The 20,983-nt window shown below is 47.4% G+C and overlaps 5 protein-coding genes across 6 annotated transcripts; 1 reads left to right on the top strand and 4 right to left on the bottom strand.

Annotated features, from left to right (window-relative positions):
- Positions 1-15: 15 nt before the first annotated feature.
- Positions 16-3,068, bottom strand: LOC6572933 (cilia- and flagella-associated protein 58). Its single transcript, XM_001999000.4, has 7 exons — positions 2,934-3,068; positions 2,653-2,872; positions 2,310-2,602; positions 1,801-2,249; positions 1,407-1,723; positions 386-1,347; positions 16-291 (listed from the first exon to the last, which is right to left on the bottom strand). Exons 1-7 carry the CDS (start codon positions 3,024-3,026, stop codon positions 16-18), a joined length of 2,610 nt encoding a protein of 869 aa, XP_001999036.1. The 5' UTR covers positions 3,027-3,068.
- Positions 3,069-3,173: 105 nt separating this feature from the next.
- LOC6572934 (palmitoyltransferase ZDHHC16) lies at positions 3,174-4,967 on the bottom strand. Its single transcript, XM_001999001.4, has 6 exons — positions 4,830-4,967; positions 4,620-4,767; positions 4,223-4,532; positions 3,958-4,169; positions 3,565-3,890; positions 3,174-3,495 (listed from the first exon to the last, which is right to left on the bottom strand). Exons 1-6 carry the CDS (start codon positions 4,871-4,873, stop codon positions 3,390-3,392), a joined length of 1,146 nt encoding a protein of 381 aa, XP_001999037.1. The 5' UTR covers positions 4,874-4,967; the 3' UTR covers positions 3,174-3,389.
- A 103-nt stretch (positions 4,968-5,070) lies between these two features.
- LOC6572935 (putative gustatory receptor 97a) lies at positions 5,071-6,918 on the bottom strand. The gene is made up of 2 exons (XM_044007557.1): positions 5,397-6,918; positions 5,071-5,341 (listed from the first exon to the last, which is right to left on the bottom strand). The coding sequence occupies exons 1-2, from the start codon at positions 6,426-6,428 to the stop codon at positions 5,108-5,110; spliced, it is 1,266 nt and encodes a 421-aa protein (XP_043863492.1). The 5' UTR covers positions 6,429-6,918; the 3' UTR covers positions 5,071-5,107.
- A 96-nt stretch (positions 6,919-7,014) lies between these two features.
- LOC6572936 (26S proteasome regulatory subunit 10B) lies at positions 7,015-8,499 on the bottom strand. The gene has a single exon (XM_032727929.2). It carries the CDS (start codon positions 8,250-8,252, stop codon positions 7,071-7,073), a length of 1,182 nt encoding a protein of 393 aa, XP_032583820.1. The 5' UTR covers positions 8,253-8,499; the 3' UTR covers positions 7,015-7,070.
- Positions 8,500-8,881: 382 nt separating this feature from the next.
- LOC6572937 (probable Rho GTPase-activating protein CG5521) lies at positions 8,882-20,519 on the top strand. 2 transcript variants are annotated; one of them, XM_015166658.3, is made up of 7 exons: positions 8,882-9,612; positions 11,329-11,439; positions 12,138-12,155; positions 13,270-13,441; positions 13,495-18,654; positions 18,731-18,927; positions 18,990-20,519. In XM_015166658.3, exons 1-7 carry the CDS (start codon positions 9,507-9,509, stop codon positions 19,256-19,258), a joined length of 6,033 nt encoding a protein of 2,010 aa, XP_015022144.1. In that variant the 5' UTR covers positions 8,882-9,506; the 3' UTR covers positions 19,259-20,519. The 2 variants fall into 2 exon arrangements, with proteins under 2 accessions (XP_015022144.1, XP_001999040.1); XM_001999004.4 differs by lacking the exon at positions 12,138-12,155.
- Positions 20,520-20,983: the final 464 nt, after the last annotated feature.

Here is a 20,983-nt window from a genome sequence, read left to right as displayed (position 1 = left end):
TTCGTATGGATGCCGCTAGAGCAGCTGGCTAATCACCTTGAAGCCGGCGCCGAGGGTGCGCGGCAGCTGCGCCGGCGCCGAGTAGCAATGCGCCTGCATCTGCTCCAACAGCTGGCGCTCGTCAAGCAGTTTCTGCTTGCGCCGCTTCTCCTCCAGCAGCTGCGTCTTCGTCTGCGCCAGGGTGCCGCGCAGCTCCGCTAGCTGCTGCGCGTTGCAGCGCTCGCCGGCCTCCCGGGCACTCAGCTCGGCCAGCAGCACCTTCAGCTTCCGATCCTTGGCCGAAAGGCTGGCCTGAAACGAAGAGATCATAAGGATTATATATATATATATTTTTTATACGAACTGGAAGCGTTTCTCTGTGGATGGGTCTCTAATGGAACCTCACCTTGACCGTATTGAGCTGCGCTTGGACCCGGTGACTGGGCAGCTTCAGCATGAACTCTTTGAGTGCCGCATAGAGCTGCTGGGCCTCATTGAGCGCCCGCTCCTGCTCCAGTGCGGCCACGTTCTGGCTGAGCAGCTGTTTGCGCAGCACGTGAATGCGCTCGAGCAGATCCATTTTCTCGGGATCCTTGCCACGCAACAGGCGCCAGCGGTGCACGTTCATGGGCGTCATCATTTCGTCCTGCAGGGCGCGTGCCTTGATGCGCTCCTGGTTCAGCAGGCGATGCATCTGGAGCAGCTCCTGGCGCAGGTCAGCGGCACTCTCACGATCCGCGCGCAGCACGTTGCGCTCGGTGCGCAGATTCTTGATCTCGACGCCCATCAGACGCATGTCCTCCTGACACTGGTTGCACTGTCGCTCCGACTGATCGTAGGCGTTCTGCAGGTTCTCCAGATTGTGCTGGAGTCGTGCGTACTCCTCGTTGCGCCGGGTTAGCGCCGCACTAATCGCGTTCTTCTCGTTCATTAGATTGTCAACGTCCTTGCGCAGCCGAGCCAGACGCTGCTCATCCTCCTGCAGCGACTTGGCATGCCGATCGTTCTCCTTGCGCTTGTCCAGCAGCTCGGCCTTGGTGTGCTGCTGGCCCAGTTGAGCGTGGCGCACGTCGTTGCGCAACAAGCGGCGCTCCTTCTCCATGCGATCGATCTGCAGCTGTAGCTTGCTCAGCTCCCCGTCCCGATAGCTGATCTTGCCCTTGAGCGTCTCGATCTGCGCCTGCAGATGGGCCAGCTGATCGCGCAGCTTCTGGCGATCCTCCTCAGCGCCTTGCAGGGCCCGCTGCAATCCCTGCCGCTCGCTGGTGAGCAGCTCATGCTGCTGCTGGAACTTCGAGCACTTGGCCTCCAGATCGCTAATCGTGCGCTTCAGCTCGATCTCGTAGTTCTCCTTCAGATGTATCTCATCTGGGGACGGAAGATTCAGCTGAGATCCCTTTGGTTTATTAACAATTCAATTGACTTACTCTGCAGCAGATCGATCTTGTCGATGCCATGCTGAATCTCGTCCATCTTTTTGGCCTTGTCCTTCTTCTGCTTCTTCAGCTCCTCCTGCAGCTTCTTCAGCTTCAAGTCCGTGCTGCTGATGATGTCCTTGAGCGCACGCACCTCGTGCTGCGACTCCTGGTACAGGGCTCCCTGCTGCTCGGCGTTCTGACGCTCGACCTGCAGTTCCCGCTTAAGCGCATCGCGCTCCTTGGTCAGATTCTCGTTGTTCTTCTCAAAGTGATGCACTACACGACGCATGGACTCGAGCTCCTTGTCCTGCGTGCCCAGCTGTGTTCTGCAAGGCATTTCAAATTAAATATACTGTGCAGAGTGAGAGACTCAGAGAGAGAGAGGCTAAATCAGAGCACCCACTTGAGCCGCAGGTTCTCCTGCTCCACCTCCTGCTTGGCCATCTCGAGTCCTCCGTATTTCCGTGCGATCGTCTCCTGGGACTTGGCCAACTTGGCGTTGTCTTGCCGCAGCTTGATGAGCTCGTCCTCGCGCACCTTTAGCAGATTGATGCGCTGATTCAATGCGCGTCTGTTCTTATCCCGCTCCTGCACCGTGTACTCCAGATCGACGGTAATCTTGGCCAGCTTGTTGCAGGTGCTGTTGTGCAGCGTGTTGAGGTGCTCCATGTTGGTCTTCAGCGAGAGTATTTGCAGATTCTGACGCACTTTCACCTTGGTCAGATGCTCATTGTTCGCCTTGGTGTGGGCTATTTGCTCCAGATACTTGGCCTCCTCACATTTCATGGTGGCCAGCTCCTTGGCCAGGGCATCGCTCTTGCGCTTCAAGTTGCAGGCATCGCTGGACGTTTCCTTTGGGAGGAGAGAGATCCATTAGCAGCTATTTGGGCTAACTTAACTTATACCCCTTACATCTAGCAGCTTGAGCAGCTCCTTGTTCCTGCCCTCCAGCGACTGAATGGTGGCCTCCACCTCCGCCGCATAGGCGCGCTGCAGCTGGAGGCGTTTGTTGAGCTCCTTGATCTCGTCGTTGAGTCGCTCGAACTCCTTGTTGTCATCGCGCCTGCTACTCCTGGAGCGCCCTTTTTCGTTCAGATGCTCAATCATCTCCTCGGCCGCATCCAGTTTCTGGCGCAGACTCAACACCTCGTCCTGTGCCGACTGCTCGCGTATCTGCGAGGCATCCTTCTGCTTCCAGGCGCCCTCTAAGCAGGCAGTCAAAAACTATTTATAATCTTCCTGCATTCTCACTCACCTATAACTCCGCGCAGCTGCTCAATGGTGGCCATGTCCAGTTTACTCTGCTGCGCCGCATTCTCCAGCTGCTGCTCCAGCTCGGCTATTTGCTCACGCAGCTCCTGCGTGCGTGCCTCCTCCAGACGCAGATCACTCTTGTAGCGCGTGCCACAGATGACCAGACGCTGCACATTGTCCGCATTGTTGGGCGTATCCTTCTGGCGCAGCGCCTTGGTTGCCTGCGGGTTGATAAAGGCATTGTTTGATAAAATTCAAGATTAAGCTGAAATGATGCCTTACTTCGGGTATCTTCTCGCACAGCTCCCGGTAAAAGTCATCATCGAAATCGTCGGGCACTAGCGGCTCATCCTCTGATCCGGAAGCCTTGGACATTTTGCATTAATACGAGCTGACTTTACATTGACTGCCCCCCACCTGGAGCTCTTCGTATCGACTAAACCAGCAGCCGCTACTTTGGCGTCCTGGCAACAAGTTGCCATACCGGCACAAGGCCTCCTAGCAACGACGCCAATCAACAGGTATGGACAAAATTACAATATTTATTAAGTTCATATAAGTGTCAACCTCGTAATCTCTATGGAAACGCTGAGTGCTTAGAGTTAGCTATTCACTAATAGTTAATAAATGCTAAGTTTATGGAATTGTCGGACTTATAGCTATAAATTATAATTTACATTTCTCTAATTTGACATCACAAAAGCTTCAGATCCTGCGCACTCAAAGGCAGGCCAAGGACTACGGCCACTCGTCCTCGAAGGGTGCGTCGTGCACAGTGTGAAAGCTTAGACCATTGCCCTCCGGTTTGTGCCATGAGGGCAGCAGCACGGTGCGCCAAAACGATCTAAAATGTGAATATACCCGTTCAGTACTCACAGCAGTGAAATGAAATGAAAACTTTTATTTATCCTACCTGCCACGCACAAGGCCCAGAAACAGTTTCCAGTTCTTTTTGGTGCCGAAATTGTAGGGATTTATGTAGACTCGTTTGAGTTGTAGCAAACGTTTGCGCTCAGCCTCGTTGATGTGCGCCTCGATGCTTGTCTCGCCGCGCGTGATTAGTTTCGCATGCCAGATGGAAAGGCTGCCCAGGGCAATGACCACCGCCACATTGACCACGGCCATAAACCATAGGACGCGACGTCGTGTGGGCGTGGCGTCTGGCGAGTCGGCCATAGGTGTGGGCAAATGATGCACAGCCGGCGGCAGCAAAATATCATCATATTCATTGGGATGAGTCTGTTAAGTAAATACAAATATACATTATATATTATATTCTACATATATAATTCCTGCCAAATCTTACAACTGCTATAACATGTCCACTCTGATTAAATTTCACTGGATGCCCCTCGAGCGGCTCCAGCTCTGTCCAGTGCTCGCTGTGATCGAGCCACAGATACTTGTAGCCAATCTCCACGCCAGCCACAATCAGAAACAGACAACCGAGTGTAGTGTAGACCATATAGAGAAAGAAGTAGCGATGATTGGCGTAGCCAACACAGTTATTAAGCCAGGCTAAAAGGAAATAAATATTATTCGAAGTAATCTCAAAATATTTCTATACGCACGACAATGATGATCCATTTTCAATATGCAGCGGTTGCAAACGGAGCAGTGATGCGTGCGTGGCGGCTTCGGTGAGATGCATTTGCTGCACATGCTCACAGCCTCCACATGAGAGATACCCTCGGGTGGCTGGCCAGCTGGTGTAATCACACCCATTACATAGTGGAAAATTATGTTCAGCAGCAGCCAATTGCCTATGATGAGCAGTACTATAGTGGCTGCTTGGCTCTTGGCCCACCAAAAGGGCAGCCCAATCCAATAGGCAATGGACACTACGGCAGTGGTTAAGATAGCAGTGCCTACGACAAAGAACTGAAGGGAAAAAATAAAATCGGTTACATATCGCATGATCAAATGTGTCTACCCGCTACCCTGTAGTCCGACAACTAAATTACTTACCGGACCCAAGCAGTGAGTATAATTATCTACAATCCAGAAGATGGGCGTCATACACACATCCGTAGCATAGCTGGAGTTCATGTGAGCATTAAACGTGAGTGAATGCCAGCAATGCTTCATATAGCTCCACCGTAGCCGAAATTTTGAGCTGCCGGCAAAAGAACAAATTATTAGGGACAAAATCAATTGACTAACCTGCTCCATACTTACACTAGATTTTGGGTAGAGCTTGTGCGCCATGTAATACGGGCCATTGTGTTAACTTTCAACTTAAATTCTATATATCTATTCTATTCTTATAAATTAAATATAAATAAATATAGTTTGCATTTTATTGCTTTATTTACAATCAGCTGTTGGTTGCAAAAATAACAATAGTGCTGCACAACGCTGGTAATTGGTGCAAGTATATATAATGAAATATATCGCACTGCCACCACAAATGCTATCGATAGACTACACCGATGAAAATAACGTTATTTTGCTATTCATTTTAGCGAAAATCTCTGCGTTAGATCGTTTTGTATAAGAAACAGTAGAAAGCCAGAAACTGTTGAGAATATTATGGTGAAGAGCGATCCATCCAGCTCTAGAAGGCCCATTGGCACCAATTGATAATTAATTGTCTTCACTTCGAGCCACAGCGCATCAACGACTTGATTGAATCGAACATCCGAATGCTGTAAATTAATGCGCTGCAGTAAATTACCAGATTCATTGGCCTGCAAGAAAAAATGCACTTTGTATTATATTATCAAAGATAAAAAATATATTTACCTCATCTATCACCTGTTGACAGACTCGCGCCAATACATAAATATCTGCCATGGGAATGACGAGGAATACAAGATGCGCCAAGGCTCGCGATATCTCATAAGAGATGTCTAGCATCCAAAAGTCAGCAAATGCCTGGTATTGCGTGTAGATGCCCAGCGTGGTGTTGGTCAGATTGATGGCCATGTATGTGACCATGGAGAAGGCAGTCAGATCCAAATAGTCCATGGAGGAGCTAGTAGAAACGGTATATTTGCTGGCCAGCTCGTCCAGTCGATCGGCCAGGTCACAGAAGCGTCTCATGCGATAGTAGTGCTTGTGCAGCATCATCTCCAACGGAGTCTGCAATCTGTTCACCTCCACCTGAATCTCACGCAGCCGCCTATTGATCTCGATGAGCACATTTCGGGTCACCATGATACCGCCAAAGAAACAATTGTTCAACTGATTGCCCAAGTAGATGGGAAACATCGTGTGGATGGTCTTCAGCCAGCTCAGCTCCGGATGCGTGTGCTTCTGGTACATGATCAGTGTCAGATGCAACAGCAGCGGGCATCCAAACAGCTTGAGCCCGGTCAAAAATGTCGCAGGCGCCACAGTGCCCACCGTGAGCCGGAAGTAGTCCATGGTCTTAAATAGATCCAAGTGATTCTGAAAGCGTAAAATCTCTGGAACCATGGCCCATTGGGTCACATAGTTCAGCATCGCTGCACACGCAAACATAAAGCTATAGATCTGAACCGGATCTCGGAGAGTCAGTTGCTTCTCGCTATACGCCTGCCAAAGGTGTCGGCCGTAGTAGGCGCTGAACAAGGTGGCCACGGCGAAGGAATAAACGGCCAGCGGCAAGCTGAACACGAACTTTTTCCTCTTGAAGTTAAAGCGACAGGGATATATGCCATAGAGAATATTTTGTAATATCAAAATCACCACTGAGACCAGCACCACCTGGCTGCCCGTCAAGGTGTTGGACAAGCGTCGGGGCAGACGCCAGAGTGAGCGAAGCCTACGTCGTGCCGCCTTCAAAAGCTTCATGATACTGAGCCAATCAAGGGAGCAACCCTCTAATAGGGGCGGCTACCTTATCACAGGTATTTATCATAAGAGCACTTAACAAATTAGACCTACATTAGATTTAAATCGTTTAACAGGAATGTTTGCTATGATTGGTATTTTTATGTAACCCTATTTAGTTACATAATAGTTTGACTAATAGACTTCTATTCTCATCTAACTTGGGTAGACTTATGTGAATTTAAATATCATTTAACTCTTTGAAGCGATGGTTCTTAAAAGAATAAAAGTGGAAGTGAATAATGTAATTTACTATAAAAAAGCTGAAATTAGGTCTTGTGCTTACAGAAATAAAAAAAAGTAAAAGTTTTTAGTTTTATAAGTTTGTTACTCGTTAATTAGAAATCTTATTACGAGACTAATCCACTCAATTTATGTACCCAAATTTTTGCACATTTTAAGTCCTTTCAGAAATATCTATAAAAAATTTATAAAGAAAATGCCATTCACATACCATAATTTTCAAGTCACATTTCATGCATATTCCAAGATTCCTAGTGAAATTAATTCACATGGAAAATACTCCCAGCCAATTCAGTTCGCTCGCTTTAATTTCATTAATAAATTATATTTGCCGTTAGTTTTAAATGAGATTTACTGAATCTAAAGTGGTTTGTATTCCAGTTTGGACTCCAGCTTTTTGTTGTCTGCCGTCTTGCGCACGGCCTTCATGAAGTCCTCGTGAATGACATATTCGCGGTCCTCGCGTAGAGCAAAGAGACCCGCCTCGGTGCAAATGTTACGCAAGTCGGCGCCATTGAACATGTCGGAGAGCTTGACCACCGCCTCGTAGTCGATCTCGCCCTGCTTGGCCAGCGGCGCTGCATGGATCTTGAGTATGTCTAGACGGGCGATTTCATTGGGCAGTGGTATTTCGAGTTTGCGATCCAAGCGACCAGGGCGTAGCAGAGCAGGATCTAAGGTATCTGGACGATTGGTGGCCATAATTATCTTGACCTGCCCTAAAGCATCGAAGCCGTCCATTTGATTGAGCAGCTCCATCAGGGTGCGCTGTATCTCACGGTCGGCGGAGGTGCCCTCCGAGAAGCGACGGCCGCCAATGGCATCGATCTCGTCCATGAATATGATGCACGGCTGATGGTCACGTGCATAGGAAAACATTTCACGAATCAGACGAGCGCTCTCCCCAATATACTTGTCCACAATGGCCGAGGAGACCACCTTCAGGAAGTTCGCATCCAGCTGGGAGGCGATGGCACGGGCCAGCAGCGTTTTGCCGGTGCCAGGCGGACCATAGAGCAGACACCCCTTGGGAGGATTGATGCCGACGCGTATGAAGAGCTCTGGATTCAGGAGTGGTAGTTCAATGACCTCACGCAGCTCACGGATCTGATCGCCCAAGCCGCCAATGGCCGAGTAGTCCACATTGCCGGGATCCTCGTGAGTCATGTTGTACACTTGAGGATCGACCTCGCGCGGCAGATACCGCATAATGGTCAGCGTGGTCATATCGAGAGCGACACGCGTGCCGGGCTTTAGCCTCGCCTTGTTCAGCTGGCGGCGACAGCCAACCACGTAGCGGGGTCCATTAGCGGACTTGACAATGAAGTTGTCTGGCGTCAACTGCTTGAGCACCTCACCCAACATTTGCCCCACACTCTGGAGGGCCTTCAGATCATCCTCGGACTTCTGGAACTCCAATTGCAGTTCCTTGTGCTTGTCACGCAGGGCTTTCAAGCGCGATTCGATCTCGCGATGTTCCAGGAGCTTGGAGCGATAACTGTTTAATGCACTGAGGCGCTCATCAGTTGCCGCGATTGACATGGCTATAATCTCAATTGGAGTAAAATTTGAATTGTTGACTGGACTTCAAAACTGCAAATCACGTCTAACGAATTTGACGTTTGAAACTAAAGGGGAGAAAATGAGCAAAGCACAAATTTGAAATTGTCAAATAAACCAAGGTTGCCCAACCGCTTGAGGAAGAATCGCTCGTGTCTTATCTGTGCCAGAAGTTGTAGAAAAATTAAATGTCATCAGAGAATTTTAAGTAAATGTGACGTCTCCGATTCAAGTTAGTGACTGATTTCCTTATAATTTATTAGTTGGAATATTTATTACTATATATATATTTGTTTAAACTTGTATTTGAATTTTACTGCCAGTTGATATAGTTATCGATAGCTATATAATTTCAAAATATCGATTGATAAATCATCGCAGTGTAACATTAAAAGAATCGAAACGACAGTTATTGCGTTTGTTTTATTAAATATTTCTTACTATAATGTTTTTTTTAAGTTAAAATGTTGTTTTAAAATGTATTTTTGAAAGCTCTGCAGCAACGTGTATTAACACTGATAAATATGAAGGAATGTTATGTTGATATGATAGAAAAACATATTAGTTGAATATCGGTATCTGTTAATAACAGCTAAGCACATGTTAATGTTAATCTAGCTGTTAAATAACATTCCACCTGGTTGATTGGCCGAATTTTTTTAGTCCACAAAAAACGCGTCGCAGATGAATTTTAATTTCGTAAAAACGCCCAAAACCTGCCCTCCTGTGTTCGTGCTGCAGCACAAAGTGTTTAATAATGTGCAGTGAGACGATAGATTTAATCAAAATGAATGAATTCAACTGCAATTCAGCAGTGCAATTGGCTGCTGGGAAAGCGAATGTGTAGACATGAAATAAAAGCAAAAATTTACAACGAACTGCGAAAAGCAGCAACAGCAATAGCAAGAGCAGCAGCAAAAGCACTAGCAGCAGCAGCACAGCCACAAGCAACGTCAACGGATGATTGCTTGGTCGGTCGGTTGGTTGGTTGGTCGATGCTAATAATTTCTCCGGAGGCTCTCTCTCTATCTCTCTCTTGCACCCATCTGGCGCTCCGCTGGACAAAGTGCGAAAAGAAAGTATATTCATTTATATGCACGTATATATGTATATGCATATGCATATGAGTGTGCCAGTGTGTCGGTGTGTTTATGTTGTTTAGCAACGAAATCAAACGAATTAGCTTAAGAATGTTTGTGTGCAAATATTAATTATAAGAAACGCAAAAGTGCAAAAATGTTTACCAAGAAATCGCATGCCGATGTTAAAAAGTCGACGGCCAAGCTGCAGGATTGCAAAAAGGATTCCGCCTCCCGCCTACGCCACCTGCGCACAATATTAGGTAATGTAATTTAAGTTCCAATTACGACTCTGTCGATAAATTATTTAATACATTGTAAGCAAACGCCAAGGAAAACGAGTTGTGTATATATGTATACATATACAGATGTATAAACTATGTATGTATGTACGTCTGTTTGCATTTTATTGTTTCTTTTGGCTGGACAGGTGGGCGTTTGGCCATGGTCGCTGATATTTAAATGAAGCAAATATTTAACGACAAATGCGGATTATTATTTAAATAGCAGCGGCCCACGGTGCCTAATGCCATTTCCTGTTGGAATCACAATAGCAAACATACATACAAACACACACATATAAACCCTTTCAGTATACTTTGTTTTGTTCTAACACTGTTAACTGTTATGTATTAATGTAGCTAGACAAACACATTGATGTAAACAAAACACTCATACACATGCATGCCTACATGTACTTGTTCTAAACAAAACACTTATACTCTGTAGTTGTTCTATGTCTTATACTCACATTGGTGTCTCTCATCGTAGTGACAGCTTAACGTAACAAATGGCATGCAAAACGGAAATAGTTACAGACACACATGCGAAAATAAGCACTTACACATGTACATATGTATATGTTTCCATACTGAAAAGTTGCATATGTATATGTTTCCATACTGAAAAGTACTTACTACTAATACTACTGCTATTTCTGCTCCCACTGTAATGTTAAAATTCATGGCTTAATACCAACATCACAGCAATGTATGCAAAACAGAAACTCACACATGCACAGCATATACATATATATGTATATAAGTGCACACATATATTTATATACATATTCATAATTCACAATGTGTGAAAAAACGTCAAATGATAAACGCACCACACTCAATTACTACAGCGCTTACCAACTGGCGGCAACTGTTGACTGAGTGGCAGCTTTGTTGCTTTAATTTCAATACTGGCAATACATATAAAATATGTACACACACATACATAGCATGCTTATGTGTGTAACTTTCTTTTTGTGTCATTGAACGCAGAGTATTTTGAAAAACCACCCAACAGGTGCCTGCCCACCCGCTCGACTCCATTGTTGTTATTGTTGTTTTTACTTGGCAAATTACATACAGTCTGTGCTATGCTCACACACTCTCACACTCTCTCACACACACACGCACACCAACACGTAGCTAGTTCTTTTTTCCCAATTGTTTGTAAGTTTATCAACAACAAGCGCTTCGTATTTGGCCTTCTATGAAACCAGTTTTAAAGGTTTCTTGGGTTACTCTTTCCGCTCAACGTTTAGCTTTCTTCTGTTTTGCAGCGTTTCGCTGATGACAGCTATGCCGCCGGCTATCTCTTCTCTCTCTGTCTCTCTCATGCTGTTTGCCCCTTAACCACTCTGACACTGATTCATCAAATGTTTTTCAACGCATTTTTGAACCCGCTTCTGCGGTTTTTGCCCATTTGTCATGTATGATTTTTCTTTTCTCGCGTCTGCAGCAAAACTTAATTATGGAAACCAATTATTCATATACATACATATTTACCCTTTATATATACATACATACATAGCGTTATCGGCGCACTTTTAGTTGCCAATCAATGTGGACAATGTTGCGTCACCTGTTGCCCATGTAGGAAGTACTCTGTGCTTATCACTCGGGTGGGAATTGGGTTACTTGGCTTAAATTATATTATACCATATGCTAACATTATGTACGTATATCTTGTCACTTTTGCAGATAATGTGGATTATGAGGAGTCAAAGTCGCTGTTCGAGACAAATTATAGCCATGTCTATTTCATACTCTACGACACCTTCATTCAGGCCGAGGCCAACCTTAAGCAAAAAGGTAATTATCTATAGTAAATCTAAAAAAAAAAAAAAAAAAAAAAAAAAAAAAAGAGTTTTCTAGTTCCCCATATACCCTCTACTCATGGTGATGTTAAAGTATGGGGTATGTTAACGTATTGCAAATATATGCAAACCCCGATCTTCATAAGGTGAAGGAGTTATCATCATTGTCCGAAGTATTTTTATACAGTAACGTAATTTAAGTTCGTGTCAATTCTATTTTCTTTTGACAATAAACGATATCGATAAACGATATATCGAAGATCAGAGAAATATGTAATATAAAATTAAATTAACCAATTTAAAACATTTCTAACAATACTATGATATATATTTTATTATATATTTAGCAGCTTAAAAATGTGTATGGGGTATTTGCTAGTCGATCATATCCGACTAGAGCAGTTTTATTTATTTCTTTGTTATTTTCTTTTGGTCCGTTCTAATTTGTTAATCTTTTTTCTACCAATTAAATAAGCCAACTGCGTTTAAATTAATGGTTGCTTCTTGTTTGTGTCTTTTATCTACACACACACACGCACATATATATACACGGATACATATATTAGTTTGTTTATTCAGTTTAAACCCAAAAAAAGAAGAAAATTATGCATAAAATAAGTTTGATAAAAATTCTCTAAATTGAATTCGTTTTAAATATTTTTTGCCCTCTCTTTTGTATACCTTAACCGGCAGAACTTCCGTTTCACATTGGTAAGTTTGCGGCGTGATCTCTTATTGACTCGATTCAGTAATTAATCACAGTTGCGACATTGCTTTGATCTTAAGTCTATCTACCTATTCCCACATTGTTTACTATATATTTTTACCCATTCGTCTTTCTATACATTCTTATAATTTCTTTCCTCTTCGTTTTTATCGCGTTAACAGAGCTCATTATGGTGCCATTTCGCTAGAGTTTAAGAGCCTGTTTCATTCTAGCGTTCCCTGGGCGATATGCATATGAATATACATTATATTATGTAGAGCATTTGTATAGTATTAAATGGGGAAAAACACATTATCTAACAGTTTATTTTTGGTTTAACACATTATTCCATTCCAGCATTCCATTAAGTATATGCGAACAAGTCATTATATATGCCATTTTTATTTACTTGCGTCGAAATAAATAGAAATTCAATTTTGCTTAGTTTTAATGTGTCATTTCACATTCCACAAAACTTGTAACATCTCACCATACTATATTTTGATTAGCTAGTCCTTAATATACAATATCATTATTTTATATATATTTTGCGAATGTATAATTTCAACATTTCTTTGATTAAACAAAACTTCTTTTGTTATTTTCCCATATTATTAAGTTCCATTTTTATTCGATCCATGTAAATTATGACAAAAATTCAACCACTTCCTTATAGCTTATTTTTCGTATATTTCTATTTTAATGAAAAATCTTAATTGAAAATGCTATCATTCGCTCCAATTTCATTCCTTCCATTTAGATTACAAGATAATTCAGCATTCATTATAGCGTCTTATACAGTTTTATTATCTTTTAATGAAGATACTTTTATCGAAAATGGGGGAATCAGTTCCATTTTCATTCGCTTCATGACAATTTGTGGCATAATATAATTTGAAGTTTGCTAAGCTTTATGGAATTCCACTTGAATGAGGAAACATTCATTCCATTACTCTCTATGTACACGCTTTGTCTCTCTCGCACTCGCTCTCTTGCATTTTGTGCTTGTCCCCTGCCTTGTGGCATGTGCTTGTCTAGGATTCTCTGATGGATTGCCTCGAAAGATTTTCTGGCCAATCTTAGCTGTTTAATTGACAAACATCTTTTATCTCTATGCAGTGCACAAGGCGCATCGCGAAGAACTGGATGGCTCGCTATGGCTGTTGGAGAAGATACTGTGCCTGCTGCCGGAGCTGTTGGCTCGTCGCTGGCAGTGCCACTCGCTCAGCAGGATCATGGCGAAGCTGCTCCATTTGGGCAACTCGCCCAAGCTGCGACGCGAGGGTGTGAAGTAGGTATATAAGATAGAAACCAAAACCTAGCTAAATGCTCTCCATTTTTCAGATACTTTCTGCTGTGGTACCAGACGTTGGGCGACAATGCGCCCGGCTATGTGCACGCCATGTATGCGGATCTCATACCCGGCCTCATTGTGCCGCAGAAGGGCATGGTCGGACCCGATACAGAATTCAGCGCCTCAGACTTCCTCTCGCATCCCAATATGAAAGCAGATGGGGGCATGGCCTCCGTATTCCATGACAATACATTTTCACATCCGGTGCAGAGCTCCGAGGTGGTTGCCTTGCTGCCGCCCTCGTCCAGCGAGAAGTCCGCACCGCCAGATCCACGGGACGGCCTTGAAGTCCTGCTTAACAGCATGGTGCAAACCGCAGCGTGTCTGCGCTGGCGCGACAATCGAACGCAGAAGGATCATAAAGCATTTGCGTTTCTGCTGCAACGGTTTAAGGAGGTCTTTCTGCCCGTGTTCTCGCCCAGCTTTGACGCGACCACCTCGATCTATAATCCACGTCTCGAGATGCCCGTCATGCGGTCGATACACAAGAAGGAGGAGGTCATGGCCTCCTGCGTGGTGGTGCTTATCAACTGGGTTTCACGCTTCACGCACGAGCGTCTGCTCAGCCATCGCCTGGACTGTGCGCTGCACATCGAAGGCGTGGATCATGCCCGACTGCTGGGCTATCAGCAGGGCCTCATTGTGCGTGATGTGTTCTATGTGAGTCGCGAGAACATCAACTTTGTGCACGAGGTCTATCGCCAGGCGTTCCTGCTAAACTTCACATCCAAGGCACAAATCGAGGCCATACGCACGGCCATAGCTGTCTACCGGGATTGGATGACGGGCACAACACCGCCACCGTTCCTGCTGGAGCCGAATGATGAGCAGGGCACATCCGCTCCAACGAGTCTCAGCAATGCGGGTGGCACGCCACGCAGCCAGCGTTTGAGGACACCCTCCTATGTGGGCGCCATGCAGGGCAACAGAGAGCAGCAGCAGGTCCTGCGCGCTGGCATGCAGAACGTCCTGCAGGTCTTCGTTACCAATGCAGCCAATGTGTTCCTCGTAAACACGGCCAACTTAAATATATGCTTTCCCACACGCTCGCGGGACTATCGGTCGACTCCGCTGCAGGAGCAGACGGAAATATGCAAGAAGGTGCTGAACGTGTATCGGACCATGGTGATGAACACGCGAATGGAGTCGCGCACCTGGGAACAGATGCTACTGGTCTTGCTGCAGGTGACGTCCGTGGTGCTGCACCAGAATCCGCCACCCAGCGGCTCGAAGAGCGCCAGCCTGGGCGGCATTCTCGGCTCGGCCATATTTCAGACGCTCATCGTCACCTGGATACGGGCGCATACCAATGTGCCAGTGAATGTGATGCTGTGGGAGAAGTTCCTCACCGTGCTGCAGTCGCTGACGCATCGTGAGGAGCTCATTGTCGAGTGGAGCAAGACGATACAGACGCTGACGCGCGTCTTCTCGCGCTACACCTACGGTATTAATCTCTTGGATCTGCCGCTGGATCGCGTGGCCGAGACTCGCGGTAAGCGGCGACGTATTGGCAGCGTCTGGCAGGGTTCCGGCAGCGCCGCTAGCGCTGGCACCGGCGCGACTGCCAGCGTGCAGCGGGAGCGCGAAAGCATCGCCGAGTCGAACAGCAGTCGCTCCGACGAGAACTCGCAGGCGGGTAGCAATAGCCAAGCGCCGTTGCTGCAGCCCGCCAATCGCACGCATCAGCACTCGCAGTCCCATGGCGGCTCTGGCCATGGCGTGCGTCCCGTGCCACTGACGCCCATGCTCAGTCGCAGCTACAGCGAGGGCAGCCTGGCCTCGGCCGCTCGCAATTCGCGTATCCGCCGACGACGCCCTGTGGCGCCCAAGACTGAGGCCACAGCGGCCATACGCTCGGGATTGGCTGCGCCGAGCAGCGGGCAGGATATGAGACGGGCCATGTCGCTGGATTCGTTGGCGCCCATACGCAAGAGCCGGCGACGTCGCGGATCGCAGCAGGCCGTGGACGATATGGATGGCTATCAGGATGGGGTCGGTGAGGTGGAGGACACTGAGAGCGGCGCCGGCTCGCGCAGTCCGTCGCCAACGGCCAGCAGCGGCATCGAGGGCGGCTCCATCAAGGATGCCCAGCTGCATATCGATGTGCTAGCCGCGGACTCCGGCAGTCTGGAGGATGGCAACTCGGGCAGCTTTGGCGCTGGCAACTGTGGCTCCGAGCGACGATCGATTATGCTCGGTGGCACGGCGACGGGCTGGCTGCCCGACTCCACGTCCATCATGTGGAAACGCATGTTGGGCGCCCTGGGCGACGTGAATCGCATTCCCAAGTCGGAGCTGCATGCGCAGGTCTTCAAGCATCTGCTGGAGATGACCCAGAACCTGATCAAAATCAAGCAGAATCAGGGCATCTCACCGGACAACCAAAGCACGCCGCCACCGCCGCAGCTGGTGCCGCCGATTGGAATTGTGGCGCCCTGGTGCTACGGCGCCTTGACCCTGGATCGTTCCTTCAAGAAGGGCAAGCTCTGGGCACTGCAGTTACTTTGCTCCTTGGCCGTGCAGGGCGCGGTGGGCATGCAGCAGCTGGCGCTGTTCTATCACGCGCTGCATCAGCTGCTGACGGGCGAGGATCGGGATCTGATCTATGCGATTATGAAGCACCTGGAGGGGCCGCGGCTGCTCAGCCTGCTGCTGCCGGGACACACGCTCCTGCTGCTGGATCTGGTGCATGCCAGCGCCATACTGCTCACCTCGCTGGAAGTGACGCGCAACACACCGCGCGCCGAGGTGGCTGCTCTGCTGGGCTCGTTGCTGGCCTATCCGGCCACACTGTTGCCGCGACCCGTGCTGCAGCCGACGCCGCAGCAATTCGAGCTGATGGAATGCCCCGATCTGCAGGATCACATACTCAACATAATGCTGCGCTGTGCCCGGCGCGAGCCCTCGGCGAAGGCGCGCTGCATTGCGCTTTGCCAGCTGGGCCAGTGGCTGCTGCTGCGTCTGTCGCAGCCGACGCGCAATTCGCAGCAGCGCGACAAGTTCCAGCAGTCGGTGCCCCATCCCAAGGATGTCCAGCTACCGAAGGATACGAGCGCACAAAGCTTTCATCCGCGCATACGGGAGGTGCTACAGGTGCTGCTCCAGGCGCTGCAATTCAAGCATCACACCATCGCAGTCACCGCCGTGGATGCGCTCAAGCTGTGCGCGGAGCGTGGACAGCAGCTGGCGGCCATTGAGCGTGTGCCGCAGCTGATCATCACGGCACTGTGCCGGGCCCTGGAAATACAGAACGTGTCGAAGCCCAAGGATGCGGACAAGGTGGTGCTGACCTCGCTGATGCTTTGCCTCGGCGAGTTCTGCATGGCCATACCGGCTGCCCTGATGCTAGCGCCCTACAACGACCAGGGCGACACGCTGGTACTGCAGGTGCTGCGGGTTCTGCTGCAGGTGGCGTCGGGCGCACCGCGCCACGAGCGCGTCAAACTCACATCGGACGAGGATTTCGACATGCACATTGCCAGCGACGATCTGCAGGGCGATGGCCGCCTGCCGGAGGCTAGCTACCAGACATCTGAGACCATACAGGCCTGCATCTCTGCGATTCGACTGTGTGCGCGGGCCGTGGCTATGCATCTGGTGACTCATTTGGGTCACTTTCCCATGGGCATTGGTGCTTCGCGACTGAGCTCGATGGTGGAGGAGCAGGATGACATCTATGGCGCGGCCAGCGGCGGTCAGTCGGGCAGTCAGCTGGAGCGACGCGACTCTATGGAGCTGCCCTCGGTGGTCAACGCACAGAATCTGCAGCTGTTCATGCTCAACACGGGCGTCGTGGCCAGCTTTATAGAGCTGCCCACGCTGAAGCTGCCCGGCGGAGGCATTACAGCCGGCCTGGTGACTGCCGAGAAGCAGGTCCGTGTGCTGATGCGTGACTTGAACGGCAAGGCGTGCTGGGATGCCTCCATACTGTACTCGGAGCCGCGCAAAGACAATGCGATACCAACGCCGGCGCATGCACAGTACAGCTCGGAGCGCTACGATGGACCGGCAACGCTGGCAAAGGTCTGCCAGTCCATGGACTCGTTGCGTGTGCACCAACAGCAGCTGTCGCAGCTGCCGCGACACACGCTGCGCCATCGACCGCCTGGAGTGCTGCCACTGGCCAAGGATGTGGCGCCCGATCTGGACCAGCTGGACGACATGCTGGCCTACATAGGGCACACCAGTCCAGAGTGTGTGCCGCCCAACATCTCGGAGCTGAATGCGCCCAGCCTGAGTCCGCTGAGCAGTGCCCAGGAGGCGCAGGCCATATCCGTTATACTCAATCAGCGCGTGCTGGAGCAGGAATTTGTGGCTCACTCAGCCCAGCAGCCGCTCGCGGGTGCTGGCTCCAATTCGTCGCTGCTGCAGCCGGATCAACGGTCGCTGCACAGCGCATCCGCCTCATTTGATTCGTTTACGGGCGCTGGCAGCTTGCCCGGCCGGGTGGAGACACCATTTCAATACTGTCGCCTGCTGTTCTCCCATCTGGGTCTGGCCGGCTGGGAGCGGCGTTCGCGCACCCATCTGCTGCAGCGCAGCGAGAAGCTGTTGCGCGAGCTACGCAACGTGGACCTGCAGAAGTGCCGGGAGACGCATAAGATGGCCGTCATCTATGTGGCCGCCGGGCAGGAGGACAAGACGAGCATCTTGCGTAATACGAATGGCAGCAGCATGTACGAGATGTTCGTCTCGGCGCTTGGCTGGGAGATAGAGCTGGAGACGCACAATGGCTTTCTGGGCGGCTTGCCGCGTCAGGGCTGTGGCGCCACGGCGCCCTACTATGCAACGCCCTTCCTAGAGGTTATCTACCACGTGGCGACGCGCATGCCCTCGGACTCCTCGGAGGCCATGCTTCTGAAGACACGTCATCTGGGCAACGATGAGGTGCACATTGTCTGGAGCGAGCATCATCGCGACTACAGACGCGACATACTGCCCACAGAGTTTTGCGATGTGCTTATCGTTGTTTATCCGCTGCGCAATGGCCTGTTTCGTGTGACGGTCAATCGCAAGCCGGAGGTGCCGTGGTTTGGGCCGCTTGCCAACGAGAGCGTTGTGAGTGGCGCCTGCCTGGCCACGCTCATACGCGCCACGGCCATCAACGCGAGTCGCACCAAGCGCGCCGCCCTGCCGCTCTACCAGCAATTGTGAGTAGAGCCTTGAGTTGTCTTTAGCCTGTGCTCTAATCTCAAATTATTCCTTTTCCTTTTCCTTTTTGCTTAGCTATGAGGAGCGTAATCGTTCGCTGGAAAGTGTCTCATCACGGTACAAAGAGAGCACCACGTTCGAGGACTTTGCCAGTCGCATTTACAACCCGATGCCGGTGTCCATTCTGAGCACATTGCGTGAATCGAATACGAGCAGCTCGGCTGCACCGCTGGCCGCCGCCTTGATTGATCATAATCGCGCCTCTGTCAAAGGTATTCTTGATTGCCATTTAAAGCTTTGAATCGGTTTGTTGACTCTTTGGATTCGTTTGCAGGTTGGGTACAGGCATCCATCGACGCGGGCCCAACGCTGGGCATAGCGCCCTCTGCCTCAGCTGGATCGACGGCAGCCATGGAGGCCAACTCTAATAGCAGCATTACCTCGGCATCACCTCGCGGTCCTCGAAAACTGGGCGCGCCCTTTAAGGGTGTGACCAAGAAGCATTCACTGCAACACATTGTCGTGGGCGGCAGTTCCGGTGGCAGTGCGGCGGGCGATACGCCACCAGAGAGTCCTACACTGCCGCAGCGGCGCATCAAATAGACTAAATTACGTACTGGCTAATGTTGCAACAACAACAGCTGCAACAACAACTACAACTACTAATATGTAATAACATCCCCTAACTTAACTCATTCCCCGCTAAACAAACACGAAAATCCAGAGCCAGGCGGCTACTCGAATAGCCAACAATCCACGCGGAGTTCTATTGGAACAAGAATAGTATTGCAACAAAAACAAAAGCACACACACACGTTTCCTGTTATGTTTTATGATTTCTTATATTGCTTATTGATATTGTAATTTATTTCACTCATCTCGTTGCTAATTTAGTCCAACTAATCACCGTATTTAACTATTTATTTGCCAAGATTCCAATTTTCAACTATGATATGCATTGGAATTATGAGAGAGAGCTACGTATTAATTTGTAAGTTTGTTCGATTTAAAAACAATTCCATGTTACTTACGTCCACTCAAGTCTAATTACAAATATTATATTTTATGATTTTAATCAATTTTGAGCTTTGTTCATTATGAGAGCCTAATTTATATACAATTCATAATTAACCTAATTTTAATAATCCATCAAGCTTTGTTTGTTGTAATTTTGTTTTGAATATTCACTAACACACATGCTATTCTACTCATATGATATAATGTCAACATCTGAATGTTTGATCTATAGTTAAGTGTTAAGCACAAAGCAACAAAATCAAAATTTATTTATACATTTTACAATTCGAGAATCCAAACACCATATATATTTAAAGAAAGCTCTGCCCATTAAGCAAACCACATTTACTCGTAGTATTATATGTAGTCGAAATCTATGTATAGACAATCTAGCTAGTAAGTAACCAAAACTAAATGTCGATCTATCGACTCCAATTTGTTCAAACAATCGGGTTTTAATAATATATATACTGTACTGTATATATGTAATATTATATTGCAAACAAATTGTTAAGAAAAGAGAAATGCGAGCACTTTTTTATTCTATTGTTCGGCAAATAATTTCAACAAATTGATCAAATTTATATATATACAAAAATATATATATCTATATATATACAGAGTATGTTAATTTTATATTTATTTATAGAGCGGGCAAGTAAACAACAAAAAAGAAGGAAGAAATGTAATTGCAATGCGTTTTTGTTGCACAAATGTTTTATGAAATTTTTAGTCTAATGTAACACCAATATTTAGCAATTATCTATGTGTGTAAGAACTTTTTGTAAAAAAAAACCAATAATAATAATAATAAAAACAATAAGAAAATTTCGTAACCTAAGCAAAATGCAAACGACAATTCTTTGTAACTAACACCAAGTAAACCGCGCATTATACAAAACTAAAAGTAAAACATTAAATCTAAACTAAACTAAACTAATTTATTTAAGAAACAAACGAGTATTTTTCATAAAATAAAAATGCAATTTAATTCAAAGAGTTATAAAACGGGATTATTTTTCCTTAAATGGAGATATGCAAGAATATATTGATTCTATGATGACATATGATATCATTATATAAAGGTCAGGGTATTTTCTAGTTGAGTGCTGCCCTCTAAGCTTCTCTTACATTTTATTTTTTTGGTCTAAACAACTGCCAGGTGTTGGTTTTGTTTTCAGGACTCTACTAATTAACTGTAAAATACTTAGCTGGGCACGCATACGTAATACCCCGCACAGGGATCTGAAATGTGTCCCAAAACGCTGACTGGGTCGGTCATTGGCACCGGTGCGTGCAGGTCCTTCATTT

The sequence above is a fragment of the Drosophila mojavensis genome, unplaced genomic scaffold (assembly GCF_018153725.1).
Source record: "Drosophila mojavensis isolate 15081-1352.22 unplaced genomic scaffold, ASM1815372v1 contig_16, whole genome shotgun sequence".
NCBI lineage: Eukaryota > Metazoa > Arthropoda > Insecta > Diptera > Drosophilidae > Drosophila > Drosophila mojavensis.
This window is presented reverse-complemented; position numbering and strand designations above follow the sequence as displayed.